The sequence below is a fragment of the Equus quagga genome, chromosome 18, assembly GCF_021613505.1.
Source record: "Equus quagga isolate Etosha38 chromosome 18, UCLA_HA_Equagga_1.0, whole genome shotgun sequence".
NCBI lineage: Eukaryota > Metazoa > Chordata > Mammalia > Perissodactyla > Equidae > Equus > Equus quagga.
The window spans coordinates 44,392,195-44,418,067 of NC_060284.1; the positions used below are offsets into that span (position 1 = coordinate 44,392,195).

Here is a 25,873-nt window from a genome sequence, read left to right on the forward strand (position 1 = left end):
TGGCGAGTCTTTTGTCATAATGGTCTGCTAGGTAAGGCTTCCTTTTTTGCTAATGCATTTGAAGGACTCAGTTTTCGAAAATATTGTTTCTAGTTTTTAAAAGTTTATTCTCGTTATAGTAATAGATTTTCGCTGTGGAAAATGTGAAAATGCAAAAACTATGAAGAAAAAAGTTTCTAAAGAAAAGTTTTAAAAAATCACTCAATGATTATACCCTGCAGTACTATTTTAAGTATTGCTAAGTCTTGAAGTCTGAGTTTGTTTTGTGTGTACCTTACATTTTTGTTTACACGTGATTTGAATATAATGAAGCAATTGCAGTGCTGCATTAAAATTGAATTCTACATGTAATAAACAGTATTAGGCTTTTAGGAATGGATGTATTTAGTTTGGTACAGTTCAGGGCTTTTTCAGATGTATAGGCTACCTAAATTAGTGTTCTCTCTTTGGTTGTGCTCCTAGTTCTTCTGATTGTAAATGCGTTAAAAAAAATAATAAACAAGGAAGGGAGGGAAGGAGGCTGGGGAGGACGAAAGAAAGGAAAGAAAGAGAGAGAAAAGAAAACCTTCTTAGAGTGTGCAGGGCAAGAACCAGGAGTGCAGCAACAGACCTGACCTTAAACTGCCAGTGATATAGAACCCGGGGTGATAGGTGAAATCTGACAGACGTCTTTATGATGGCTGCTTCCAGGAATCAGTGGAGAATGGACACTGCCATTTAAACATGTGCTGTTGCCATAGTTTGTAATATAGACAAAGAATGTGACCTCCGACAGAGAAAGACAAATACTGTATGTTCTCACTTGTATGTGAAATCTAAAAAAGCTGGACTCATAGAAGTAGAGAGTAGAATGGTAGTTGCCAGGGCTAGGAGGTGGGGGAAATGGAGAGATGTTTGTCAAAGGGTACAAACTTACAGCCATAAGATGAATAAGTTCTGGGACTCTAATGTACAGCGTGGTTACTATACCTAACAATACTGAATTATATACTTGAAAGTTAAGAGAGTAGATCTTAAAACCTAATCACCATATGCACACAAAAAATGGCAATCATGTGAGGGGATGCAGGTGCTAAACCTTCTTGTGGTAATTATTTTGCAATATATATGTGTATTAAATCATTGCCTTGTATACCTTAAATTTAGATACCTTATATGTCAATAATATCTCAGTAAAGCTGGGGAAAAATAAAAGTCGAATGTGACCCCCGTTAGCAGGAGACTTTCTCCTGACTGGCGAGGTGGTGGCAGTATTCTGCAGAAGATGGCAACATTGCTTGATTGCTTCAGTCTCTGTTTCTTCAAACTGTAATTCAAAGGGTACTGAAACTGACTAGTTTTAAAAACTGAAATGGCTCAGGAGATTCCAGAGTATTTAGTGCTTTTCCCATGTGAAACTGAAAAGGAATTTAATTATATAATTAAAAAAATTTTGTTAAGTTTCTATTTACCTGTAATGAGAGTGGCATAAAGAATTAGGCAGATATGAATCTTCCAAGTTTATAACCTCGAGTATACTCTTATAAGTAGAAGAAAGAATAGAAAAAATGAGATGGAATTTGAATGCAAATAAGGAATACAGAGGTGGCCAGTAAGAATATATCCATAGTTGTTAGCTTACAGCAGTTTTGAAGGGCCTTGGTGTCAGACCTGAGTTAGTTGATGTTCTTTTAGATTATTGTTATTACAAGGTTCTACTTAACCTACTGATCCCTGGAGCTCTTATCTCAGCTTGTGTAAACTCTTTCTCACTTTCTAAGAACCAGCTATACTGGATTTGTCTTGGTTCCTGTAAGCATTGTGTTCTTTCCCACCTCAAGTAAGTGCCTTTGCATGTCCCACTCCCTCAGCCCACCAGCCCACCCTCTTTTTTTTGCTTGGCCGCCTCCTATTTATCTTTCAGGTTTCAGCTCCAATGTAACTTACTCAGTGAAGTCTTCCCAGACTCCCCAGACTTACAGTCTAGATTGTAGATGCCCACAGTGCTCTATACTTCTCTTTCATAATGCTCTCATGTTTGAAATTTCTTTTTCAATGTTCATCTTCCTTGCAAGACTTTAAGCTCCCTTTGGGTGCACTCTCGCTCATTGTTTTATCCCCAAGTGCCTAATACGCAGGACTCAGTAAATATTTGTTTGTACAATAGATGGGACTGTTTCATGGAAGGATAGGCTCTTATGAAAGAGCTCTTATAGGCCTGTACTCGTATAAGCTTTTGCAAGAGAAGAAATTCATCCAAAGATATAGGTGGATGGATGGATGGATGGATGGATGGATGGATAGATAGGTAGCTTTGGGGGGAGGGAGAGGAGAGGCATTCCAGCTTAGTGCTTACAGTGCAGGTTCTGGAGGCAGACTGACTGGGTTCAGATCCCAGGTCGGCTACTTTTAGTGATGTAACTTTGGCCAAGTTACTTAACCTCTCTGTACCTCAGCTCCTTATCTGTAAAGTGGGAATAATAATAATTCCTACCTCAAAGGTTTTCATGAGTAGTGAAAACATATAGAATATAATATGTATAGTATGTTAATATCTAAAATAATGGCCTAGTCATCAGTGTTCTCTTTCTGTTTCCCATTCTCTTCTCATTCCTACATCTTCCTCCTAGGAAAAGCGGAAGAGTTTTTGCCTTTTTTCCTGCCCTAGACTTATTGTCCCCAGTGGTGCTAAAAGACAAAGATTTGGATGGTTAATTTAGCCAATTTTATATTTCAGGATAGCCAGATACCATTTTGTGAATATATTTAAAAATATTAATACATAAAGAACAGAATTTAAGGATTTGGCATATAAACTATAATTAAAACCTACTTTTAAAGATGTATAGAGCATGCTACTTCAATGAAGAATTGATTTTAGCATTTTGATGGGGTCAAAATAAAACTGATTTCATTGTTTAAGAAACACAATTTAGGGGCCAGCCTGGTGGCATTGTGATTAAGTTCACGCACTCCACTTTGGTGGCCCGTACCTCATGGGTTCGGATCCCTGACGTGGACATATACACCTCTCATCAAGCCATGCTGTGGTGGTGACGCACATATAAAATAGAGGAAGACTGGCACAGATGTTAGCTCGGGGACAGTCTTCCTCAAGCAGAAAGAGGAAGATTGGCAACAAATGTTAGCTCGGGGCCAGTTTTCCTCACCAAATAAAACCCCTCAAAAAACAGAACACAGTTTAATATAAGGTTGCATATAGACTATTAAAGAGTGCTGTATCAGTTAAGTGAGTTTTCCCTTCTAAAATTTCACATATTCCATGATGGAGAGGATCAAACGAACAATTAAAAATACAAAATTAAGCTGATTCACTCATTCTGTGTGCTAGATACTGGGACTACATCTGTAAAGACAAACTGTGGCCTTAGCCCTCAGATAGCTGATAAGCTTCTGTGTTCAACAACTGTATAACGTATTTTTGAATAACTTTTGTGCCATAGAATATATTTTTCTATGAAATGTGTAGATACTGATTATCCAGAAAAGTCTTGTTCAAATACCGTTTATAGTTTCACAAACAAGCGGACTACAGTTTGATTTGTTTTGTTTTAGGGGCACCCTGCCTTGAACCAAGGAGCCAGTTTGGAGTTCAAATTATGGGTATCATCCCACCACTTTTATGGAGGTTTCTCTTTCTCTAACTGCTATGGAGCTCAGGAGGTGGAGGGGGCAATGAAATACATTGCTGTTTTGGCTCTAAGTCTAAAGGGAAAGGACTAGTTAGTAACATTAGTTGTGTTGAGCTAGTTAGATTGAACAGTTTATTGGGGAAAGTCACCAGGCTGTCTTATAGTCATCATAGTAAAGAAGAGAACTGGGACGTGGTTAAGCCCATACTTTTGCCTTTGAGGAAAACAGATTTTTAAAAGTTTATAGCATCTATAAATGTGGTTCCAAGACTAGAGATTTTTAAAAGAAAAGTTAGGTGAAGAAATTCTTGTGGGTAAACAGAATACTCTGAGCAGCTCAGATGTTTTGGAGATGTATATAATTGGTAGATGGAAGGAGCACATAATCACATGTATACAGAGTTAAGTAGGCTGTAAAAAATAAACATTTAAGAATTTTCTTTTCTACAGGCCAGAGCTCAAAAGGAGCCAAGATACTTCAGAGAGTGCAGAGAGCTTTTAAGTTTGGGGTTGGGGCAAGAGCAACAAGGAGCAAGAGGGAGGCTTGCTGTGGGAAGAGGTTGTCAACGTCAGCTGTTTGTAGGCAGAAATCAGACAGATGCCATTCTTACTTTGCTTCTCTATCTTGAACCAGCAGAATTACTTTTCCAACAGTACAAAGTAAAACAAACAACCCGAAAGGGGGGAGATTACATTTAAAGAAGATGAGAAGATAGTAAGAGTATCATCTAGTTTAAATGAATTTATATTTTCAAGACTGAACTGAATTGCCTCCCAGGAGTTGAAGGGCCTCTCAGATATGATCTCAGGGTTATTGTCAATATTCTCTGTGAAATCATGGAGAATGTGGGAAGTACCAGGAAACTGAAGAGAGACAAATGTCCCAGTTTCCAAAAAGGCATAAAGTAGATTGTGAAAACTCAAGTCCACTGCCCTCACTTTAAACTGTGGCAAAATTGGAAAAATTGTAAAAAAAATAAAATAAAATATTGTAAGTATCCAGAAAAGAATGAGATGATCACCATGATTCAGTGTGAATTTATAAGAACAATATATCTGAAACTGACTTCATTTTTTAAAATTTTATAATTACTGCTGAATTAGAGAATAGTAAAGACATGTATCTTGACTTTAGCAAGTGGTTGACAAAGTCTCTTAGACTATCCCTGTGGAAAAGACAATGAAATGTTGGCAGTTAGACTGATTTACAGCTGTCTGCATGACCACACCTATGCCAGCATATCGCAGTGTTTCTCTAAATAATAACCAGTGCCTCTATACACTGATTCCTCAAAGAGAACTGGTAGTGAATATTAATTTGCGTATATTCAGAAAGTATGGATTTGTAGTTATGAGTTCTTTTGACTAAGGATTTGTATAATGAAACTTGAGTGCCTGGATTTATTCATACGATTGAGGTTTCAGTCATAGGCTTTTCTCCACCTGAGCTGTATTTGTGAGATAAATACATCTATTTTTAAGTTTCATAAATCAACTTGACTTATAAATCACTTAAGAGGTTAAAGAATAATCTTAACACTTAATGCAAAGCCTGCCTGGGTAAGAATCCTAAGTTATGAAGAATTTTTTTCTCTTATTTGTTCAACAACACCTGCATTAACCCCAAGTAAATGTTTTCCATACCCTTGAAATGTTAAGTTTCTATGAAACTCTCCCTAAACAAAAGGTGCAAGTTCATACACAACTTGATAATGTAGATATATTTAGCATTGTCTTTGTGAGTTATGTTTCTGTTGGCATTCTAGTAATTCCACAGTCATCTGCCTATTCAGGATATTTGTGCTTTTTTTTTTTCCCAAAACAAGTTCCATAGAATTTTATCAAAGAGGGAACCATAATATTCTGTCGTCTTGCAAAAGTTGTTTTGGTTTCTTGAGGCGAGGAAGTCCATGATAACTACTACAGCCAATATATTCATCTAAGCATTGCATCCGGAATCTCAGTAGAAGCTGAGGGTGAAAATTGAGAGTGCAATTCCAGCCCTGATAATTCTAGGTGTTAGTCTTTAAATCTAGCTCTTTCTGCTTTTAGTAGCCTCTCAGTCTTAAGATCTTGTAGTCCCTTGAAACAGGAATTGACTTGTTTTAACTTCATTTCCCATTTAGAGACCCCCTCATGCTGTAATTGGAGATCTGTGATTTTTATTATGGCTTTGTCTTTAATTATATCTAATTTAATGGCCGTTATTTTTATAGATTAAAATCTAATCTGGGTTTTTAGCATTTTATAGTTACCTCTGTGAATTATATCATACCTTATAGTAAAGTTTCAAATTAAAAAACGAAAAAAGAAAATCTTGAGTTAAAAAAAAGTATTGGTTCAGATTGTCTTATTTAATTACATAGGCATTATCTTTTATCTACATTAAATCTATTCCTGAAAATATGCTGGATGGTAGGTTTTTAGATATCGGAGCTTATATTTATTATTTTAAGTGGGAAAAATAATTATGCATTCTTTGTCTATTCAGAAACCCTAACTATCACAAATATCGCTAAAATACTTTCTAAAAAATTATTTTGTTGAGGTCACCTTAGCTTATAACGTTGTGTAAATTTCAGGTGCACATTATTACATATCAGTTTCTGTATAGACTGCATCATGTTCACCACTAATAGTCTAATTTTTAATCCGTCACCATGCACATGTGCCCCTTTCACATCTGGTAACCACTAATCTGTTCTCTTTTTACATGTGTTTAATATTCCACACATGAGTGAATTCATATTGTGTTTGTCTTTCTCTGGCTTATTTCACTTAGCATAATACGTTCAAGGTCCATCCATGTTGTTGCAAATGGCATGATTTTGTCATTTTTTATGGCTGAGTAGTATTCCATTGTGTGCATATGTGTGTGTGTGTGTGTGTGTGTACCACATCTTTAGACATTCATCTGTAGATGGTCACTTGGATGGCTTCCATGTCTTGGCTATTGTGAATAATGCTGCAGTGAACATTGGAGTGCATAAATCTCTTTGAATTGTTGATTTCATGTTCTTCGGATAAGTACCCATTAGTGGGATGTTTGGGTCATATGGTTGTATTTTTAATTTTTTGAGAAATCTCTGTACTGTTTTCCATAGTGGCTGCACCAGTTTGCATCCCCACCAGCAACATATAAGGGTTCCCTTTTCTCCACATCATCTCCAACACTTGTGATTTCTTGTCTTTTTAATAATAGCCATTTTGATGGTTGTAAGCTCGTATCTCATTGTAGTTTTGATTTGCATTTCCCTAATACTTAGTGATGTTGAACATCTTTTCATGTGCCTGTTGGCCATCTGTATATCTTCTTTGGAAAAATGTCTGGTCATATCCTCTGCCCATTTTTTGATTGGGTTGTTTGTTTTTTTGTTTTTTTTTTTTGTTGTTGAGTTGTAGGAGTTCTTTTTGTACTTTGGAAATAAACCATTTGTCAGATTTATGATTTGCAATATTTTCTCCCAGTTAGTGGATTCTATTTTTGTTTTATTCATGGTTTCTTTTGCCTTGCAGAAGCTTTTTAGTCTGATGTAGTTCCATTTGTTTATTTTTTCTTTTATTTCCCTTGCCTGAGTAGACATGGTATTCAAAAAGATACTGCTAAGAGCCATCTCAAAGAGTGTACTGCCTATATTTTCTTCTAGTAGTCTTATGGTTTTAGGTCTTACGTTCAAGTCTTTAATCCATTTTGAGTTAATTTTTGTGTATGGTGTACTAAAACACTTTTAAGCACCTATATATAACAATCTGCTGAAGTTTTGCGTAATATTTATTACAAGCATTTGAAACACTTCTTCCCTAACTTTTAAAAAACTTAATGAACCCATTATGTTTTTGTTTAATAACAATGAACTTGTACAGTATTGATTGTGAATTAGATTTTTCTTCTACCCAGCAATGAACAAGTACTATCATATAAATAAAAAATAATATGATTCCATTGAAATTGGACTTAGGTTCGTGGGGCCCCTAAAATGCCTGGCAGAAGCAACTTCTGGGACTAGGGATTCTTCTTTGTTAGCCCTGTAAACATCCTTTGAGTTTTCTTCTTTGATCACAAAGATGCCCCCTTTCCTCAGCATCTATTTTTGGCAAGGCAAAGCAGGGACTTTTTGATTTATGTTTATTAGTTTAGGATCTGAATGTTATCTCTAAATGTTAGAAGCACTCTGATTTCCTGCTTATATTAACACCCTCTCATATAGGTTATGTTTATTTATACATGTGAGAAAAGACCAAGAGGGGAGTTTAGAAATGTTACATTATGGAATAGTAGTTAAAAGAATGAACTTATCTGTAGTAACCTTTTCACTTATCTAACCTTGTCATAATCATGCTGTTCCAAATAAAACAAAGAGTGTATTTTAATCAGCTAGTCATTTTTTCTCCAATAAGATAATCTGTTTTGTCTTAGCATTGCTCTTTTCTAATTGTCTAAAGTCTTGTCTAATGAACAGCGTTTGGATTGCTTTGATTTTCATTTGAAGTTCAACTCTTACTACAAATTCACTGCTATCAGATTCCTGCAGTTGCGTTTTTTTTCTGCTTAACATTTCTGAGATGTCTAATATTCCTCTATTTATCTCCCATTTCTCTCAAAAATCAGGAAAAAAATTTTTGACTCCCTTATTTTTGCACATTGTATCTGGGACTCAGGCAAGTGGACAGAAAATGCCTGTTGAATCTAGTGATAGGCTGAAGGCTCTGAGGTAGGGCCCATTTGGTTTTTTCGGTGGCCAGTGTGGGTGGAGCATAGTTTGAGAGGGGGAAGAGTGAATGAGTTTGGGTCAGAGATGGCCAGAGCTAGAACATGGAGGGCCTCTAGGCCGTGCTTAGAAGTTTGTATTTTATTCCAGGTGCACTAAGAAGTCATTGGGTGGCTCCATACAGAGTAGCGATTATCTGATTTATGTTTTAAATCGCACTCTGGTTTCTGTGTGAATGGTGGGAGCGGGAAGGAGGCAAGAATGGATGCAAGACCCATTAGAAGGCTGTTACAGATTCCAGATGAGAAATGATGGTGGCTTAGATTGGGGTGGTGGCTATGGGAAGGAGAAAAGTGGATAGTAAGGGGTATGTTTTGGAGGTAGAACTGACAAAAGTTACTATGGATCTGGGGGATAGAAGAGAAAAGGAGACATACAGGGTGACTTATAGCTTGTGGTTTTGTTCCACTGGGTTGGTGGTGCTATAATTTTCTAAGACAGGGAAAACTAGAGGAGAGGAAAACACTGGGGGAGGGTGGAATTAAGACTTCTGTTTTGGCTATCTGAAATCTGAGGTCCTTATTTGACTTCCAAATATATCTGCAATATATATGAATGAAGTTGATGAGTTTGGAGCTTGGTAGAGAGAGCTCAGGGATAGAGACATGATAGGAATTTGGAAGCTATCGGTATATAGATGGTATTTAAAGCTATGGGCCTGAATGAAATTACCTTGGGTATTTGTCATATTCTCTTACCTATACCTTCTCCCTCCCTAACCGTGTAAAATTATACCCACATTATGTATTTCAGGTATATATTTTAATTATAGTACCTATAATAGTTTGGCATTAGTTATCTTGTTTTTAGTAAAATATTCTGATTTCTTTTTCCTCTTTATAGCTAAATGGTTTAAGGGTATCCAACCACTAGCATCTGTATTTCACTGGTGATCTAACAGTTAAATGTTTTGGTTTTTTTTGTAGGCAAAGTCATTAATAAAGATTTGCGACATTACCTGAGTCTTCAGTTTCAGAAAGGATCAATTGACCACAAACTACAGCAAGTCATCAGAGATAATCTCTACTTGAGAACCATTCCATGTAAGTATGAGACGGAATAAAAGAAATGAGGCGGAAATATCCCTATTTAACTAATCAGATGCTAGAAACAGTTCAATAGAGTATCTCCTGTGAAACTGTGAAGACTAAGTTGGGGCACCAGAATGAAACAAAAATTGACTACGGAGAAAAATTTTCAGAGGACTTGCGAGGGTTTTGTTTTTAAGGATTCTATATTGTGACTTTTTAAAGTCATTAGACTTTTAAGAATTCAAGAATATATACGTACCTGTTGCAAACTAGAGTTTATTCCTATAAATCGATTTCTAAAGCCTATGCAATATGAAGACTTTCTGCTCTCAATGCCTTGTACACTGAGGACAAACATTTTTGTATTAATTATTAAGATGTTATTAATTTTAAAATCTGCTCCTTCCCCAAAGGAAAAAAGAGAGAAGCATGCAATGCCTTCTTTGTGGTAATCCATTTCGAATTTTTATGTACATGTTGGTATAGCTATTCCAAACTTAATAGTTTTCATAGGACCTGGTCATTGTAATGGTGTTTTCGTTTTTTTTTTTGAACACATAACAAGAAGTAATGTATGCTTAAGTTTTGGCTTTAGTTAATGCAGTCTGGGGAAGAATAAAAAGCAGTAAACAGTAAAAGAGCATAAAAGGACCTTCTGATTTGTTTTTGTTTTCAATATATTTGTGACTCCTTGTGGATACTAGCTTTTATAATTGCCCTGGAATTCTTGATTTCTTTTTCTTATTTACTCTTGCACCGTGTCCAGTCCATCAGCAAGCCTTCCTAATTATGCTTCTTAAATATCTTATCTGTTTTCACTGCCTTAGACCCTCACCCTTTCTTGCTTGAACTCTTTTTTTCTTTTTTTAACAACAAATAGCATTCTATAGTGGCAAAGAGTTAGGTAAAACTGACTTCACAATCTTGATTCTAGCATCTTACTAGTTGCTTCAGTTAGGCAAGTCACTTAATTTTCCTGAGCCCCAGAATATCCATAAATAAAATGTTAATAACAAGACTCACCTCATGTAGTTGTTATTAGAGTTAAAATGAGAACATGAATATAAACCACGTAGCCTGGAGTAGATGCTTAAGCAGTGTTTCTCCCTTCCCCGTGCTAACTGCGTCCCCTGCCTCCCATGTCACCTCAGTCCACTCTGTCTTTAAAGTGCACGTCTGATTCTTGTCCGTCTATAGTTTATCCTTCAAAGACTCCCAGTGACTCCCAGTCTATATTCTTTAACACAGTATAAAATATTTTGTTTTTTGTTTTAAAGTCTGACTTCTTATCTATGATTTCCTCCCATAAACCTACCTTGCCAGATTTCAGAATTGCAACTCTTGCCTTCTTTTCTTTGCATTTTCCTGATATCATTGTCCATCTTTTTATTCTTTCATTGTTCTGAATTTCTTTGTTTTATGAATAGTAGCCAATGTGAAACTTTCTTTATATTTATTGATGTGATCACTATCTTTAGTCTCGGTTTTCTTATGTTTTTCTATTTTACCCACATACAAGTCTTTTATATAAAAAGCCTTTCACTATGTAGTCTATTTTATTTCATCTCTCTCTTTTTGGGAAGGTTTGTGTCTTTATTCTAGTGGCTATCTTTATACCTTTATATAATGTTCTTTATTCCTCCTCTCCTTTTTTGTTTTTGTCCCAACAATGAGCAATATTAAAATTATCTAGTCATCGCTTCTTCCCCCTTCCCTTTTTCTCTCCCATCATCTAACATGAAGTAATATCTTTTTACTCCCAACAAATGTAATCAGTGAGCTTATTCTACTTTGCATATGCTTTCCTTATTCTTGCTGTTTTTTGATACTTGAGCTGTATTTATATTGGCAAAACAAACAGCCATTACATACTGCACTCTTCCCTTTATAATCATCATTTATTCTTTATTCTGTGGGTAAATACATACTTAATCTAACTACCAATCCTTAATTGCTTTTCTTCGATAATTGTGGTTGTCTAAAGCTTGTTCTCAACTAGATTTCCCAGGAAGGGTTCACAGGATCATCACAGTGGTTTGTCTGTGGCCTTTATACTTTAAAGTTTGTTTGGATGGATATTAACTCTTTGGTTCATATTTTCTTTTCTTGACCATCTTAATTATGTTAGTCAATTATCTAATTGTCTTCTGGCATAAAGCGTTGCTCTTAAAAAGTCTGGAAACAATCTTATTTTCATTCTTATATAAGTAACTTGGTATTTTGCCTGCATGGGGTGTCTCAGGGCAGCATTTTTAATTTCATAGCTGTAGAGCTCCCTCTTTCCTTGTTAAAACAAGTTAATAAAAATATGTGCTTGTACTTTCTGCTGCCCTCTTCCACTTTTACTTGGACCTTCTTTTAAATTTACTTCTACTGTCCTAGTTTTGCAGTTTCTCCTCCTTGTGAGGTGTAGTCCCTAGAAAGGAGCTACAAGATATTTCACTTTAATTCATAGGGTCTTAACAGCTGCAGCCTTTTCAGATCCTGACAGGACCTTTTAACTTACAAATTTAAGTGCCTACAACCCTTCCAAGAAGCTAGATGTGATGATATATCAGTAGCAGTTAGCACACCAAATGGTCACATCTGGCCTCTAATTATCATTATTTACTAAAAGTTACCAGATCTTCTTGGAGAAAATTCTGATTCCAGGTCTGGAGCAAGGAAAGTACAAGATGAGATTGGGACATCTAATTGTACCAGAAAGTATATAAATGCTTAAAAAGTTATGGGGACATATAGAAGGACATAAAAACAAAAACCCCGACAGCTAGAAGAGGTGCCCAGTGACAAAATTTGAGACAATTTGAGCAAGAAGATTAATAAGAGAGAGAGAGAGAAAGACTTCTACCATTGTCAGACATTACACTATAGATAGAATGAGACTGTGATCCCTAAGAGAAGAGGAAAGGAGACTACACACAAAGGAGTCCTATGATTTTCTAAAGTTTCTGTCTGGAGGCACTATCTGGACCACAGAACAGGGATGGAGAGCCCAGGCAGAGTACAGAAGACTCTGAGTTGAGGGGATAGGAATCTAAGTTCAAGAAACCTGAAGTGTCTGGAATTTGCAGGACAGGGTGTCAGAGAGAGCTATGAAGAAAAGGAGCTCAAGCAATCTGTGTAGGTGCCTCCTCCAGTCTATTGCTGAATACTAAGCTGAGAATGTACAGGATGAGACTTCACATGGCCAGGCAAAGAATTCTCTGGGAGAAGGTTAGCAATTCCCAGAACTTACACAGGGCTGGAAGAAATCTGAGTTCCAACCAGCCTGAGTGGAGAGACCGCATAAGGGTTATGACTTACTAGTAGAGCTTAAATGGCCAGCCATAGATTAAGCAACTTGAGGCCCACTTTAACAAAGCTTAATTAAGCAAGCCCCAAAAGGGTCAAGGAAATATTTATGTAACTTAACTGTTAGGAAAAAGACAGTAAGGAAGAAAGGAAGAGAGGGAGGGAGGAAGGAAGGGGGAAAAATAACATTCTTTAAAGGAAGACAACAAAATCTAGATGCAGAATAACATAACATTCACAATGTCCAGCATCTAATACAAAATTACCAGACATACAAAAAAGCAAGAAAATGTGACCCATAATCAAAAGAAAAGTCAGCTGATAAAAAAAAAAACCCAGAAATGACACAGATAATGGTATAAGCATACCAAGAATTTTAAAGTTATTATAAATAGGCCCAAGGTTTAAAGGGCAATACGAATAGAATGAAGAGAAAATGGAATATGTTTTTTAAAAGAAGTAAATGGAACTTCAAAAAAAATCACTGGATGGGCTTTTCAGATTGGAAACTGCAGAAGAAAAGATCAGTGAACTTGAAGACATAGCAATATAAACTAATCAAACTGAAACACGGAGAGGAAAAAGACAAAAGGTGAACATTTTTTTTAAACAACCAAAGAGAGAGAGAGAGACTTCTACTTCTGCCGTGAAGAACTGAGTGGTACTGGATTTACCCTCTTATGATAAACAACTGGAAATTAGGCAAGATATATGTAACAACTGTTTTTAGATATTGGATTATAGACAGAACAGGACTGTGGTGGTCTGTTCATATTGATCTATGGCACACTATCAAGCCAAAGTGGGGGAAGCAGAAACAATATTGGAAGAAACAGGCTGAAATTTTTCTAAATTTGTTAAAAACTATAAATCTACAGATCTAAGAAGCTCAAAAAACTCCAAGCAGAAGAAACATAAAAAAAGCCCCATCAAGGTATGTCATAATGTAATTGCTGAAAACCAGTGAAAAAGAGAAAATGTGAAAGACAGACAGGAGAAAAAAAAAAACTTTACATACAAGAGAACAAAGAATAACTGCAGACTTACCAACAGAAACAGTACAAGCCAGAAGTCAATTACACGTCGTCTTTAACATGCTGACAGGAAAAAATGCAACCCTGGATTTCTATATACAACAAAAAATGTCCTTAAAAATAAAGAATTTTTCAGACAAAAAAAGGTGAGGGAATTTTTCACCAGTAGACTTGTGCTATAAGAAATATTAAAGGAAATTTTTCAGGTGGAATGGAAATGATAAAAAAGTGATAGAACTGAAAGGAAAATAGACAACTTCATAATTATAGTTCAAGATTTCAACGTCCCTTTTAGAAAAAGTATGCAACAAGTCAATAAGGTTGTAACATGAATAACAACTTCAATCAACTTGACCTAATTACTATTTATTAGACTTTGCCATCCAACAACAGAAGAATATGCATTCTTTTCTAGTGCACGTGGAACGTTTACAAATATAGATCATATTCTGGACCATAAAGCAAGAGTCAATAAATTTAGGAGGATTTAAATCATACAAAATATGTTTTCTGATCACAATGAAATTAAATTAGAAATCATTAACAGAAGGATATCTGGAAAATCTCCAAATATTTGGAAATTAAATAGCACACTTCTAACTAACCTCTGAGGTAAAGAATGAGACAAAAGAAAATTACAAACTATCATACAAATCAACATATCAAAACATCAAACACATCAGTTTGTGGGATGTTGCTACTGTAGTGTTTAGAGGGAAATTTATAATATGAAATGCTTATATTAGAAAATAGTAAATTTCTCAATCAATGATCTAAACTTCTACCTTAAGAATCTAGAAAAAGAAGAGCAAAGTGATCCTAAATTAAGTAGAAGGAAGGAAATAATAAGGATAAGAGCAGAAATCAATGAACTTGAAAACAGAGAAACAGTAGAGGAAAATCAATGAAAACCAAAGCTCTTTCTTTCAGATCAATAAAACTGATAAAATTCTAGCCATACTACTTGGTAGAAAAGAGAGAAACCACTAATTAACAATATTAGCAATAAGAGAGGTGGTATCACTAAAAATCCTACAGATGTTAAGTGGATAATAAGGAATTTTCTAAACAACTTTAAGGCAGTAAATCCAACAATTGAGATGAAATAGACAAATTCCTTGGAAGACAAAAACTACTGATGGTCACTCAAGAAGAAATAGAGGAACTGAACAGCTCTCTGTCTATTAAAGAAATTGAGTTTGTATTTTGTAACTGTCCCATAAAGAATACTTCAGGCCCAGATGGTACTGGTGAATTGTCCCAAACACTTAAAGAATAATAGCAATTCTACACAAATTCTTCTAGAAAATGGAGGAGGAGGGAACATTTCCCAGTACATTTTCTATGATCTGATCATTATCCTCATTTTAAAACCAGACAATAACATTAACAGAAAAGAATACTCAACCAAAATTTTTCATAAACATAGATTTAAAAATCCTTTAAATATTTTAGCAAATAAATATATAGCAATATACAGAAAGGATAACACATTATAACCAAGTAGGATTTGTCCCAGGAATGCAAGGTTGGCATAACATTTGGAAATTAATATAGTAACAGACTAGGAAAGAAAAACCATATGATCTTCTCAATAGATGCAGAAAAAACATTTGACAAAATTCAACTCTCATCATGATAGAATCTCTCAGAAAACTAGTCTGCCAGTTACTACTTACTGCCTCTTGCCTTCAAATTTACTCTTTTGCTTGCTTATGATACTGCAACATTTCTCCCTTGCCAACTGGCACAATGTTGAGCTTTGTCAGTAGAGGGTACAGGAAGGATACGGGAGAAAGAAGAGACTGTTTTCCTGGTTCCAGTGTCTTTTTCCTTTTGTCCTACCTGCAAAAAGACCCTCAGTAAGTTTCAGCAGTGCTTTAGCAGTCAGCTTCCCAGCTGCAAATTCAGCAACACCTTCATGGGTAGCTGCATGAGTTCTACCAGTGCACCAGCTAACTTCCTCACAGTTTCCTGATGAGTTCAATGGGCACCCCAGCTGGCTCCCCAGGTTTAGGCAGCATCCCCTGCAAGCGGTTTTCCAGTGGGTTTCTGGCAAGTTCAGCCAGTGTTCCAGATGGTTTTCTAGTAAATTCCAAACCCCACCCTCCACTGCAACCAACCACCACAGGCATCTTGCCTCTGAATTTCATTGGTACTCCAGCAGACAGTTCCCTGCTTGCCAGCCTTGACCCCCCGACTGTGAAGCAGCTCTGTCCCCAGGCTAGTAGCACACTCTTTCCAACAAAGTCTGAATTCCAGACTTCAGGAGCATCCTTCTCTTCCAAGTTTGTTCCTTACTTGGGTGTTCTCCCTCAACTGTAGAGTGGTATTTTTTAGAGTTCTCTTTTATTTCCTCTTAGTTAATTCCTTGTAAATAGTTAATAAGTCTTTATGTTAAGCTGTCCTTGTTCAAGTTACCATGTAGTTTCTCTCTCTTCTTTGGATCTTGGCCTATGTAGAATTGGTACTGGTAGTGGTCCCAGGGCACAGACCCTCTAAGAAGGAATTTTAGAACTGGATTTGATTGTGTTCTTGGGCTTGAGCACAGTGCCAAGTTCCTTCCAGTGGGAAGTAGGATACTCGTAATTTATGACAAGAAGTGGCATCACAACTTAGTCATAGTGTAACCTGTGGTTGATTTTGCTGAAGTGCCAGCTGAACCAAGTACCTTGGGAATGCAAATGACTGCTGCACTTGTCCACTATGGCAGTAATGATGGCTACAGACACTGTGGTGTGGGATAGGTTCTCCTGAGTGCACCAAGCACTTAAAGAGAGAAAATGACAATATAAAGTCAACTAGTTTATTGTTACTGTTATTAACAAGATTATGATAACACTTTAAACTAATCTTTACCTGATACAGACATTTGTTAATAGAAAACCTTCAAAGAAGGAGACATTAACATAAAATAAATACCAAATAAAAATCGTTTACAAAATGAAAGATAATACCACACATATGTAGTATTTGAATCTTTCACTACTAAAATGAAATTTTAAAGCACACAAGTATCAGTTGCATTATCTGATGGTCTTGATATTTGGTAACAAATATTCCAGACATAGAAAACATTTTTCACTTTGCGTTGATATTCATCAAATTGTTGTGTGTGTGTCCAAAAACATCTTCAAATTGGGCGTTAGTCATTAGTCACTCATATAAGCTTGTTGTCTTTTTTAATGATGAAAATATTTTGTCTCCTTGCTCTGATTTTGGTTTTGCCACTGAAATCTATATTGCTTTCACTTTGGATTTTAGACTAGTTTCTGATTTCAGGTTGAAGTGTTCTACAACAATATTCACATCTTCTCATTTCTTCTATTCAAGTATTTACAAAGCTCTGAACCATGTAGCAAATACTCAAACAGTGGAAAATGCCAGAGAGCATCATTGGATAGTATTCAGATAACATTCAGATCTCCCAACAATCATTACACAGAACCACATGTCAAAAGTGCCAATTTAATGACTTATTAGCCTGTACAACTTGTAATTTTTTTTGGAATACTACTTATAGGATTTATATAAAGTATAGATGCATATAATATTATTAATATTTTATTCACAGGAAAGACCCACAGTTAGCAGACAGGGCCTTGACCACACACATACAGCGTGGAAACAGTGCATTAGGACTGTCTGAGTAGATTGTGACGCTGCTGTCCCACGTGCTTATGTCCTGGTCCCTGGAAATGTTAACTTGATCGTTTGATCCTACTTTTCAGTGTTTCCTGCTCTTGCTTTAAATTGGTATCATTAGATTCCTTCAAACTGGTAACATCTCTATGTCAAATTGTTAAACTTTAATTCTTGCTAGGGAATTATAATACTTTTTTTCTCATTTTTCCTATCAATTGATTTTTCTTGGGATTTAGAAAAAAGTAAATTTGCCAAGAAACTCCCGGAAGGCATTCTTACATGGAAACACTAATGTAAATCAGCTCAGCTCTCATGTATTGCTGGTGAGAATGCGAAGTGGTACATTTACTTTGGGACATTTTCTTATAAAGGTAAACATACATTTCCTGGGGCCGGCCCTGTGGCCGAGTGGTTAAGTTCACACGCTCCAGCTTGGGCAGCCCAGGGTTTCACCGGTTCAGATCCTGGGCATCGACATGGCACCGCTCATCAGGCCGTGCTGGGGTGGCATCCCACATGCCACAACTAAAAGGACCCACAACTAAAAATATACAACTACGTACCAGAGGGGTTTGGGGAGAAAAAGGAAAAATAAAATCTTTAAAACAAAACCAAAAAAAAAATACACTTCCCATTATGAACCAGCAATTCCACTCCTAGCTATTAACCCAACACAAATTTAAATATATGTCTACCCAAAGACTTGTAAGTTTATAGCAGCTTTATTTATAATATCCAGAACTAGAAGCAGCCCAAATGTCCATCAGTGGTGAATACTTAATCAAATTTTGGTGTATCTGTACAGTGGAATACCACTCAGCAATAAAAGGATATTGACCCACAACATGAATAAATCTCAAAAGCATCATGCTGAGTGAAAGAGGCCAGACACAAACCACTACTGGAGTCAAATTTATGCCTGATTCCATTTATATGAGATTCTCGTAAAGACAAAACAATGGTGACAGCAGGTCAGCAGCCACCACAAGGTGGGAGACTGCAAAGCAGCACAAGGAAACTTTTGGGGGTGATGGTTCCAAAAACAAATAGAATTAGTAAATTTTATTGTAGGTAAATTGTATCAAATAAAGTGACCAAATAAACTCCCATAACTGTATTCTTTTATATCATCAATAATTAGAAAATGAAAGTTTTCAAAAGGATAGCATTTAAAATAGCATAAAAATATTTGAAATACCTAGAAATTAATCTCGAAAGAAGTGGAAAGACCTCTATGAGATAAAATTAAGGGACATTAAAGAAGGTCTAAATATATTGACAGAGTTTTCTTGTTCATGGATTAAAGACTCAATATGTTGAAGATATCGGTTCTCCTCAGATTGATTAGTAGATTCACTCTAAGCCCATAAAAATGCCAGCAATTTTACCCTGCTTATCTGATTCCAGGATTTATATGGAAAGGCTATGAATAGAAAAAATAAAATAGGCGTACTTGCTCTACTGTATCTCAAGATTTATCATGAAAGTATAATAATTACAACGCTGTGATAATGGGGCAGAAATGGTCAGTAGATAAATGGAAGTAATAGAAAGCCCAGCAGCAGACACCCAGTTTTATACAGACGTTTCTATGTAAGATGTCTGACAGAAGTGCCATGGCTAATCAGAGGGGGAAATAATTGAGTTTTCAATAAATGGTGTCGAGTAGCCATTTGGAAAGGGGAAATTGAGCTACTACCTCCTGTCAATGAAAAAAAATCTATTTCAGTGAATTAAAGTACTAAGTGTGAAAGGCAAAGCTATAATACAATGTAAAGAATATAGAATATCTCCATGGCCTTGGGACGGATTTCTTCTAGGCACAAAAAGTTTTAGCTATAAAGGAAAGGATTGATATATTTGACTACACTAAAATGAAAAACTTCTGTCATCAAAAGACCATTAGAAAAAAGATGAAAAGAAGATCATAGAGTGGGAGAAGAGACTGTCTGTTCTGCTACAACGATTGTTTCTGTAATGCAAATAAGTTCATATGTGATTGATAAGTAAGTAGGAGAAAGATGTCAGTTTAGCTGAGGTAATAGTGGTTCTTATCCTTTTTACCCAGCAAGCTAATGTTGTGTATCATCGAGTAGCAGCAAGTAAACATAGAATATACAAACATAGCTGGGTGTTGCATCTACTGTACCTGATTCACCTTAATTTGGCCTGTTTTCTTATTTTGACCATGTGCTTTGTGTTAAAATTGTTTATTGCATATTTTGCCTTATCTTCATTATTCAGTAGACTCAACCCTCCTTGTACCTCTTTCTGTCAAGCTACTTTTTCTTTTCATTCCTTTTTTAAATTTTTTTTTTAAAAAAGTATTTTATTTGCTCTAATACTTTTTATTAGGAATTTAACACTTTTAAATTGTATTAATATTTTTAACTAGAGTTGTTACTGATTTTGCCATCACTGTAGTTACAAAGTTATGATAGATTTTGAGAGATGAACTCTGACCCTATATTCTCCAAGATCTCTATTATTTTTGATGCATAATTTTGCAGAAAGCACTGTTTTAAGAAAGCATATTTCATTGAGCAGAAACACTCTGTTTGCAACACATATACCTGACAAAGGATTGCAGTGTTTCATCAATACTAATACATAATTATTTCACATTTTAACCTTTCTACAATTGGAATGCATCTTAGAATAGATTGAATCTTTCAATTATAATTGCCAGGTGTTTTTCTTTTTTAGGGATAAAATAATGGTGCGTTTTATAAGCTGTTGATTACTTAGATTTGATGAAGTTCTGTAGTATCCAGAATGTAAGAACTACAAATCAGTTTTAAAAAGACAGGCAACCCAACAGAGAAGTGGCAGAAGACTGGAACAGCTACTTCACAAAGGAAGAAATCTCTGGCTGGTGAATATATGAAAAGGAGTTTAATGTCATAGGGTAGTTGCGTGTTAAATACACAGTGAGATGCCTTTACATACTTAGCATGTTGACAGAAGTTTAAAAACATGATAACAAGTATTGATGTGGACACAGGATGCCTATGGTTTGATTCCACTCATATGAAGTTTCTAAACAGGCAAAACTAAGCTGTGTTGCTTAGAAATGCATTACTTAGGTGGTAAAAACATTTAAAAAAGAAATTATCATGACGATGTCAAAATGGTGGTTACCTTTCGGGGTGGAAAGAGGGAGAGATTTATGATTGCGGCTTTTGGTGTCCTGGGAATATTCTGTTTCTTCACTGGATGGGTTTGCTTTATTATTACTTGGTAAACTTTACATATATGTTTTATGTACTTTCCTATATATTTCAGAATAAAATAATAAGGGGGATGATCAGTTATGTCAAATATTGATAAGTCAGGTAATGTGAGGACTGAGATTTGACCATTGGGTTAAGCAAAATGGAGACTATGGATGAAAATAGCTATTATGTCCATGGAGTGGGTGAGGCAATGGTCTGACTGGCATGAGCTCAAGAGAGAAGGAGAGGAGAGGAATTGGAGACTGTGAGTAAACAGAAATCGTTGGAGAAATTTTTATGTAAAAAGAAGAAATATAGTGGTGATTGGAGGGGATGTAGAAAGCTTTACATTAAGTTTAGAGAGTATCAAGAGAATATAAAGATAAATTTTCTGGAATGCTGAACAGAATGGGGTAGGGTAGGGAAAGGGGAAGAACGTTTTTATATATATGGAATTACATGTTTTTTGGGGGAGGAAGTGAAAACTTATAATACTTATATTTATAAAGAGAATTAACATTAAAACTGCTTTGTAAGTAGCTTTGTCTAAAGACTTACAAAGTATGTTGGAATCACATGTAGCATTTCTTATGTATTAATGGAAAGAATCATGAACACCATCTTGGTCAACACCACTTTGCAGAAAGAGAATGAAGCCCAGAGGGATTAAGTGCTTGTTTAAAATTGTATCATTAATAATAATCCCAGACTGAAACACAGTGGTGCTCCTGCCCCTTGCGTCAGCACTCTTTTTATAGTATTAATTATAATAAGGTTTGCTCTTAAAGCAGATTTTATCTAGTCATTATATGTTATAGCAGAGTTTTTGGATAATATTTCAATTAGCCCTTGCTGCATAACAGACTACCCTAGAACTTAATGGCTTAAAATAACCATCGTGTATTATTTCTCATGATTCCATGAGTTGGCTGAGCTCAACTGGGACCGCTCATGTGGCTTCAGTCACCGGCAGTTCAACTGGAGTTGGAGGGGCTAAGATAGCCTCACTTACATGTCTTGGGTCTTGGTGCTGTTTGTTGACTGGGTCTCTCTCATCATTCAGTAGTCTAGCCTGGACTTCCAAACATGCTATTGGGACCATTCCAAGAAGGCAAAGATGGAAGTCTAGACATCCATCTATTCTCCACATTAAATTATTCAAAGCAAGTCGTAAATCCAGTCTAGGTTCGAGAGGTGAGGCAACGGGCCCCATCTCTTGATGGGAGGAGATGCAAAATATTGTGACCATGTTTTTCCGCCTGTCACAAATAATTCTAAATTTTAAATTTAATCATTGAATTCATTTTCTAATGTTAATTTGTGTGTGTGTGTGTGAGAGAGGAAGAGTAGCCCTGAGCTAGCATCTGTTACCAATCTTCCTCTTTTTGCTTGAGGAAGATTGTCCCTGAGCTAACATCTGTACCAGTCTTCCTCTATTTTTTGCATGTGGGATGCCGCCACAGCATGGCCTGATGAGCGGTGCATGCCCGGGATCCGAACCTGCAAACCCCACACTGCCAAAGTGGAGTGCCTGAACCTAACCTCTACGCCCCTGGGCCAGCCCCTCTAATGTTAATTTTTACTTAATATGGAGCTAAAAGCTGTTGATTTCAGGAATCTAACAATATAGTTTTAGTCAAATATGAGAAACAAAATTTGATATTGAAAAAATGTGTTAAGAAAACAAAGGAAGTTAGGTTTTCCAGATTTTTTATTCTCTGCGATGTAAAACAGATACAGAAATGCTTGTTTTTATAAAAACTTGGGTAAAAATAAGGGGGGAAATTTATTGAATACAATTTTTATTGCTTAGAATGTCAATCATTATTTTTTGAGATCCTTACTGTAATGTTTTATCATCATCTTTGTGGATTTTTTTCACATATTACAGAATATAATAGAATGTAATGTAACTAAAAAGTAAGAGCAATTAATAGTTTCCCGTGAATTAATTTATAATAATAATAGTATATTTCCAAGCATTGTGCTAATTACGTTTGTGTAAAATTTCACTTAATTTGTTTAACAACTATCTATATTATCTGCTATGATTCTTACACTGTGCCAAGACTTGGAGCTGTTACTCTGAATAAGTAGACATGGTCTCTACATATTGCCATACCAAAGATGAGAATCTCTAATGAAACTTTCTAAGCCAGGACCTGAAGGAGGGGTAGGAGTTAACTGAGGTAAGGGTGGGAAAGGGAATAGGAACCCTTCCAGGGAAGGGAATGGCTTAGACAAAAGGCCTGGGAGATAAGCTAGTACAAGGAACATTAAAAGAATTGAAAAACTCTTTTATGGTTAAAGCCTAAAATGTGAAAGGGGTGAGGCAAGAAAGAAGCTGGAGAGGGAGAGTCTGGATTTTATGCCGAGAATTGTGAGAAACTATTGATGGGTTTAGAGATTTTTTTTTCTTAGATTATTGTTTTAGAAAAGTCACTGGCTACAGTTTGGGTAAGGGGTGTCGCCAGGGAGAAGGGTTGACCCTAGGAGACCAACAATACAGGCCTTAGATAATGATATGAATTAGGTAAGTGTGAGAATGAAGAAAAGTATGTAAATCCTAGAGGTATTCAGGAGATGGAATCAACCAGATTTGGTGGCTGGATGTGGACTAGAGGGAGGAACCCAAGAGGGTTGACTCTCAGGTTTCTGGCTTGGAGTGCCCTTTGAATAGGGAGCACAGGAGCAGGAACAGGTTTGGGAAGGCATCCTCGCACAGACTTGCTACAATATCCCAACTTTATTTCCAGGCTGAATACCTGGATCTCGTTTTTGTGTTCTCTACTATTTGCAATGACATTTCTAATATCAGTTTGTGAGAGTATTGATTCTTGTTCAGTAAAATTCATTCACATCTAGCAATGCTGCCATAACCTGAATTTATACCTTGGACCTGAAAGAAAGATTTTACTTTAGCATGAATTCCTTACTAGATAGAAATTTAGTGCTCTGTCACTGTAGTGAATTTCATTAAACAGTTTACTTACTGCTTAATTTTTTGAAATTACTTAAAGAGAATAATGGCTAGGAGGCACTATGTGAATACCTGTCTTAAGCCTTAAGCCTTTTATTCATTAGTCTAAAATAATTTCATAATATATTTGCCCAAGTTTTTAAAATAGTTCATTAAAAGAACTGTTAAAAATTGTTTCTTTTTATTGTCCTTCATGACTCTAGTAAGTAGAATATTAGTTTACATTTGTGCTGTGGAAGAAAAAAATGTATAGGATAGCTCCGTAAAGATGACATCTATCATTGGTGGATTTGTCTCTCCTTCAAATGTTAAGTAATGATAATTGAGGTTTAGAAGAATTAACTGTTGTATCTTGGAAGGTTAAGCTTCCTTTGACCAACTGAAGTTGTTTTAGTTTTCGTAGTTTTGAATTTTATAGCTATCTGTAGATTTTATTAAAGTAGATTTCCTCATCCTACGTTATTTGTTGTCCTAGAAATGTTAACTTGTCTGAAATTTTCTGATCCTCATTCCAGAAGGTACAATATGTTCATAGTCTGTTTCTCCCATATGTTCTCTATAGACTGCATTTTCTGTTATTCTCAATATTTTATAAGTGGAAAAAACATTTTACAACCTATTTTTTTTTTTCTTGTTTTTTTCCTTAGGCACTACAAGGGCCCCCAGGGATGGGGAAGTACCAGGGGTGGACTATAATTTCATTTCTGTTGAACAGTTCAAAGCACTGGAAGAGAGTGGAGCATTATTAGAAAGTGGAACGTATGATGGTATGTCCCCAAATGTTGACAACAGCAGCAACCCAGAAGACTATCTGAATGACTGGAATTTTTTCAGAGGGAATTTGATCAGTAAAATACCATTTTTTTTAAAGTTTTTTCTGTTGGTCTTTGGGAAAATTTTCTTTTGCTTAGGATATTTGTAACTAACTAATTAAAATGGTAGTAAACAATAAGCAAAAGCATTCCATAATATTATAAAGTTGATTGTGAACAATATAGTGAAATCATTGAAACTCACTAGTTTGCATGTTTCATAGTAATTCACATTCATCATATGAACTCAACAGGTATTTTTTTATTGCTTTGTTTGTGGTTGGGAATCCAAACACTGTACACTTTAACAAAATCTATTTATACCTTGACTATCTTGAAAAAGAGAGAATATAGATTAGGGGGAAAAACAACAAAAGCTGAATATTTGGTTTTCGTATCTCTTTCCTCTACCCATTTGATTCTAGGAAGTACAGATTTAAGATCAATTTCAATTTTTAAATGATTCTATTTTAGATCCTTTTTTTCCTCCCCTTATCTAACTTCTTCACTGGCAAGCTTATCCACTCCCATGGTGCCATATACTTTTCCATCATGGCTTTATCATGCTATTATAATTGCCTTTTTCACAAGCTCTATGAAGGCAGACATCATGTCTTTCTTATTCAATATTATCTTCAGTGCCTAGAGGTGGTGTTCAGTAAATACCTAACATTGAATTCAGCATATCCAAATGTGCTTTTGTGTTCTATCCAAAAGAGTAATTCTTCGTAATTTCTCTCTTTGGCTGCACTATGAGTTCAAAACGGTGGAGTCATCACTTCCTTCTTTTTCTCCCAGTTCCCATCCAGTCTGTTACCAAATCTAGTCATTTCTTCCTTTGTAGCAGCTTTCACAGTGCCTTTCTTTTCACTTTCGTCACCTCATTGAAGGCCCACAGGACTAGCTCAAGTCTGGGCTATTGCAGGTAATCTCATTTGTTCCAACTTCTTCGCTCTATCCAGCTCTTTCTGCGCATTGCTGCCATGCTGGTCTTCCTCAAGTACAGCTCTGGTCACGTCTCTCTCCGAGTCCTGAGAATCTTCAGTGATTTCCTTTTGCCTGCTGAGTTTGACCCACCTAGCCTTTCTGGGCTTAGCTCCCATAACTCATTCATTCATTCATTCATTTCATCCTCCTTTATTCATTCAACAGTCCCTTTGTTAAGTACCTGCTATGTGCCAAGCACTATAAGAGAGACTAGAGATACTGTGATGAACAATATTGAATTGATACTGCCTTAATAAATCCCATATCTTAGCGGGGAAGGCAGTGAAAAAACAAACAACGTAACTAGAAATTGAGATGTTATGAAGGAAACAAAAACAAGGGATTTAAAGAAAATAATAGGAATGTTTTATTTAGGGAAGGTGGCCAGTGAAGACTTCTCAGAGGAAATGACAGCTACTTATTTTTTATTTTTATGGAAATAGCCTACTCTCATTCACCCCTCTTTTATAGGCA

At 35.9% G+C, this 25,873-nt stretch overlaps 1 protein-coding gene across 6 annotated transcripts in view; it reads left to right on the forward strand.

Annotated features, from left to right (window-relative positions):
- MAGI3 (membrane associated guanylate kinase, WW and PDZ domain containing 3) overlaps positions 1 to 25,873 on the forward strand; it is a 223,338-nt gene that overhangs the window by 129,808 nt on the left and 67,657 nt on the right. For all 6 annotated transcript variants that reach the window (XM_046645054.1, XM_046645055.1, XM_046645057.1 and 3 more), the window contains exons 2-3: positions 9,328 to 9,444; positions 24,248 to 24,367. In XM_046645054.1, coding sequence (XP_046501010.1) covers positions 9,328 to 9,444; positions 24,248 to 24,367 — 237 coding nt within the window. The remainder of the gene's footprint in view (positions 1 to 9,327; positions 9,445 to 24,247; positions 24,368 to 25,873) is intronic.